At 41.8% G+C, this 5,000-nt stretch overlaps 1 protein-coding gene across 1 annotated transcript in view; it reads right to left on the bottom strand.

Annotated features, from left to right (window-relative positions):
* Window positions 1-1,153: 1,153 nt before the first annotated feature.
* LOC119572718 (glutamate receptor ionotropic, kainate 1-like) overlaps window positions 1,154-5,000 on the bottom strand; it is a 7,689-nt gene continuing 3,842 nt past the window's right edge. Inside the window, exons 4-7 of the mRNA XM_037919750.1 lie at window positions 4,907-5,000; window positions 2,725-2,945; window positions 1,934-2,187; window positions 1,154-1,505 (exon numbers count right to left, since the gene is read on the bottom strand). The exon at window positions 4,907-5,000 is cut by the window's right edge and continues 82 nt beyond it. Of these exons, the coding sequence (XP_037775678.1) occupies window positions 1,160-1,505; window positions 1,934-2,187; window positions 2,725-2,945; window positions 4,907-5,000 (915 nt within the window). The 3' untranslated portion in view covers window positions 1,154-1,159. The remainder of the gene's footprint in view (window positions 1,506-1,933; window positions 2,188-2,724; window positions 2,946-4,906) is intronic.

Raw genomic sequence — 5,000 nt, 5'->3', positions numbered from 1 at the left:
TATTTGAATGTACATACGCTGTTTGTTTATATATATATATATATATATATATATATATATATATATATATATATATATATATATATATATATATATATATATATATAAATTTTTGAGATAGGTGATATTAATAAAAACTGAATGATAGTCAGTTTCCACAGGACGGCAATGACACAGCAGAATATGGCATGGTTTATTAAATCAGATTTTTGGAAAAAACAAACAAACAAACTTGTAAGAGGTTCCTGGAAGCCTAGTTCCTGGTAGTACATATTTTTTACAACTGATATGAAACTCTGGAAATTTTTACAACCAGTGCACTCGAGGCTATTAAACCTATTTACTGTTACTGTAAGAACACTTATAAAGGTTCACACAAAACATTAATCCACGCGATATACGTATAGATATGTGAAAGCATTTATGAACTAATGCCTTATATCTGTGAATATATAAGAATGAAAACTTGAGCTAAATAAAACTTACCGCGTCATAGTAGCAAAGGTAAATAAATATTAATAAAATTTGAGGATAAACACGTCATGCCGCTTAGAACAATACACGCCCGTCTGTTAACTATTCAATGTTGGAGCTTACGAAGAGATATAATAAATATAATATTATATTCAGTATTATTTTAGGAGAGAGTGTTTACATACAATATGAATAACTGGTGAAGGAGCTTGGATTACTACAGAACTACAAAGAAAAAATACGATATCTATGTGGCATGTGCCATCGCTTCAATCTGAACTATTGTAGTCCAATAATATCAGTCATTCGGACATGTACAACTGATATGTAAGAATTACAAATGTGTAGTTCCATTTGAACTATTATAGTACAATAAGATCAATCATTCGTACATGTACAATTGATATGTTAGCATTACAGATGTATTTCAACCACTGTGCGAGACAAGGGTGACTCTTTTTATTATTTATCTTATCAATTATTCCTCAAAGAACGAGTATATTCTACCTAACAGCAATACGTGTCGTTATGTTTAGATTTTGGGAGATTGCTTATATTTACTTAGTTTACATTCTCTGTGTGTGTGTGTACATATATATATATATATATATATATATATATATATATATATATATATATATATATATATATATATATATATATAATTTTTTTTTCTCCCAGACTTTTATGAACCCGTAGGAACGTGACCCCTATAGTCAGTAGCATACTTAGGGTCAGGAAGGACAAAGATTTGTTTACGCGCGCTCTCAGCAGCTGTGCCTTTACCCAACCGGAATTTCAAACTCTTGGATCTCCTGTTTATCCGGGATTTGAATCTCCTTCCGATAATTTTTTCGGTTATAAGGAAGAAGGACGCCAGCCCTAATCCAACCAGGAGGATGAGGAAGGCGGTGGCGGTCTGAAAGAAGCCCAGTTCGGTGAAGCGAGACGGGTCTTCGCAAGGGGTACCTCGACCCCACCACTTCTTGTTGAGGCGGTCCAGCACCCCCGTGTCGCTCATGAGTGCCAGTCTGCGAGTAGGAGAGGAATCGTTGAATGAATCGTATTGTGGTTTAGAGTGACCTACGAAACGTGTCTCTGAACCAATGCTGATATCCTTGCTTTTTTTTATATAGGAGGTTATTTATCAGGAATTAAATGCAACTTCCAATTCGTGTGAAACTAAAAATGAGGAAGATAACGTTAAATACTTATAACCGAAAATACTGTTGAATATTATTCGTCCCACGGTATGGATGATACGGAGCGGGACTTGACCTGATAATTGTGCTCTCTTGGCCTAAAAACGGCGAGGAGAAATGATACCCAACTTTCATACAGGTTACGTACATACACACAGACACATGCAGTACGTTTTCCCCTCACCGCTCGTCTTGCACCGCAAACTTACACACCATCGACACACGACATTCTCCCCCGCCGCGAAGCACATACTCACTCAGCATCGATGACCCAAGCGAACGGCAAGTTCTTCATGTAACCGAGGTGCCCATAGCTTTTGAAGAGGTTGACGTGGATCTCGCGAATGGAACAGTTGTCCCTCAGCATGAATCGCATAATGGGACTGTCCGTGAAGAAGACATACCGGGAAGTTAGCATGCGGTGGATGCCTTCGTCCTCCGAACTCACGTAAAGCCCTGGATCAGCTGAGAGGAGGTTCATTAGCGTTCGGTACTCGGTGCCTTGCGCGTCCTGTAGGAAGGGGTTGGGGGGGTACACGGGGTTAAATAATAGGTATTGAGTTTCATGTTGGAGACGTGAAAACAACGAAGCCTACGGGGGAACTATAGAAATGAGATGGGAGGAGGTCGAAGAGGTGATAGGAGAGAAGAGAGAGAGAAGAGAAGAGCAAGAGAAGAAAGAGAAGAGAGAGAGAAGAGTAGAGAGAGAGAGAGGGAGAGAGAAGAGAAGATAGAGAAGAGAGAGAGAGAGAGAGAGAGAGAGAGAGAGAGAAGGAGAGAAGAGAGAGAAGAAGAGAGAGAGAAAGAGGAGGAGAGAGAGAGAGAGAGAGAAGAGAGAGAGAGAGAGAGAGAGAGAGAGAGAAGAGAGAAGAGATGAGAGAAGAGAAAAAGAGAGAGAGAGAGAGAAGAGAATCAGGCAGAGTCAGAGACAGCCAGAGACAGAAATAAGCAGAGGAATAGAAGAATAAAGAAAAGAAAAAAAAAACTATCAACACAGTAGCTCATTTCCATACAAAGATCAGCTCTTCAACCTTCAGTGTTGACTCGCCTTGACGTACTCTTCTATGGCGGTGCCCTTCGATATCCCAATCTCCCAGCTCGGGTAGATATCCACCGCGCCTAGGAGAGTAGTGAAGGGCGGGCCCTCCGTACTCACAGTGAGGGCGGAGGTGAGGCCGGCGGTGTATGAGGCGTAGAGGATAACGCAGGCGAACCAGAAGACGCAAAAGACAGCTCGGCCGCGGTAAGTGTGAGGAGTCGAGGGAACGCCTGTGGGGGCAGAAGAAGGTCGTGGTGGAGACGTGCACAGAGGACATGACAGGAAACAGGCGGAGAGGCGGAGAGGTGCTCGCATAAAAGCACGATATACGGGGAGAAATGAATGTACTGGGAATGCAAATCGTAAATAACGAGGATAAAAAATAATGTACTGGGAATGCAAATCGTAAATAACGGGGATAAAAAAATAATGTACAGGGAATGCAAATAGTACGAAATAACAATAACAAAGATCTGAGAGTTTGGGATTAGCTAGGGGTTGCGCCTTGCTTTAAAAACATTCTGAGCGAGAGGTTAGGATGTGCAGGGAGTACCAATTACGGCAAATGAAAGGGTAGGGCACACAGCGAATAAAAATGAGGACAAATGAGCGGATAGGGTATGTGGAGAATACAAATAAGGATATTTTAGGGATAACAAGTAAAGGCAAATATTGTAACGTGCTCGTGGTTAGCAAGCAGAGCATAATAAGTTAGAGGAATACATATTAGGAGCGACGCATGAGAACTCTGACTACGTATTGATTTTTATATTTTATTTTATTTTTGTTTTATCTTTTATTTTTCCAGTTTCTCTTACAGGCAAAAGGAACAAGAAATATCTTATATCTTAAAAAGTATGTAAGGGTTTGCTTATTTGTGTTTGTGTGAAAGAGAGAGAGTGAAAGAGAGAGAGGAGAGAGAGAGAGAGAGAGAGAGAGAGAGGAGAGAGAGAGAGAGAGAGAGAGAGAGAGAGAGAGAGAGAGAGAGAAAACGAGCACGCGTGTGCATGTACACTACGTCAGTCTACCTGTGCACTTATCCTCTCTATATTCCCTCTTTCCTTCTTTGTTCTTTGTCTTCTTTCAAAGGGAAGATAAAGCACGTTGGAAAATATGTGAGAAATCAATACCTAAACACAGCGCGTGCATTTCGAAGTGCGCTCAATCATCGCTACCAAATACAGCGGCAAGTGAATTGAATATTATATCCCGAAGCGCCTGGTGACATTTCAATGATGCGTTCGTGACGGCAGTGCTAAATCGACAACGCAATTTGGAGATTAACTGCAGGCTCGGGAAACACAGGAAAGAACGAATGAACTTGTTTGCACTTAAAGTAAGAAGAGAAAGCTAAGTCTAATAAAAAAAAATGTTTTCTGGTAATCTGATTCGTCATATCGTAAGAAAATAGTTCGAGACTAAGGTTCGGTTTCAGTGAAGCGTTTCACGTTCCTCGCTTCACGAATGTATTGACGGCTTGAGGTGGAATAAGCATGAGGCTGTGTGTGTGTGTGTGTGGTGTGTGTTGTGTGTTGGTGTGTGTGTGTGTTGTGAGTGTGTGTGTGTTGTGTGTGTAGGTGTGGTGTGTGTGTGTGTGTGTGTGTGGTGTGTGTGTGGTGTGTGTGTGTGTGTGGTTGTGTGGGGTGTGTGTGTGTGTGTGCTTGTGTGCTGCTGTGGTGTGTGGGTGTGCGCGGTGTGTGTGGCGTGTTGTGCGTGTGCGTGGTGTGTGTGCGTGTTTTGTCGTGTTTGCGTTTTCGTTTGTTGCTCTATGTTGGTGTTGGTTGGAGCGTCTGTTCTGCCTGTCTGTTTTCTGTGTTTAGCCTTTCTTCTGTTTGTCTCTATGGTTTGTTTTGTGAGTCTGTCTGTCTCTGCCTGTCTGTTTCTCTGTCTACCTTTCTGTCTGTCTGTCTGTCTGTCTGTCTCTCTCTCTCTCTCTTCTCTCTCTCTCTCTCTCTCTCTCTCTCTCTCTCTCTCTCTCTCTCTCTCTCTCTCTCTCTCTCTCAGACGTAAACACGACTAAATATACGCAAATATAAACATATACACAAACTAACCAAGAAGAAAAAGATACAAGCACACAAAAACAAACATAGCCTTATTGTCCCCTCACCGTACCCTTACCGTACCCTCATCGTACCATTCCTGCACCTTCATTATACCCTTCGTGTACCCTCACAGCCCACGGAGTTACCTTGCTGCACGAGACACGAGTAGAACATGAAGAGAAGGTCACGGAACGATCGCAGGTCCTCAGGCGTCTGCCATTCCGCTCGGTGAATGAACCA

The sequence above is a fragment of the Penaeus monodon genome, chromosome 1 (assembly GCF_015228065.2).
Source record: "Penaeus monodon isolate SGIC_2016 chromosome 1, NSTDA_Pmon_1, whole genome shotgun sequence".
In the NCBI taxonomy this organism is placed as follows: Eukaryota; Metazoa; Arthropoda; class Malacostraca; order Decapoda; family Penaeidae; genus Penaeus; species Penaeus monodon.
This window is presented reverse-complemented; position numbering and strand designations above follow the sequence as displayed.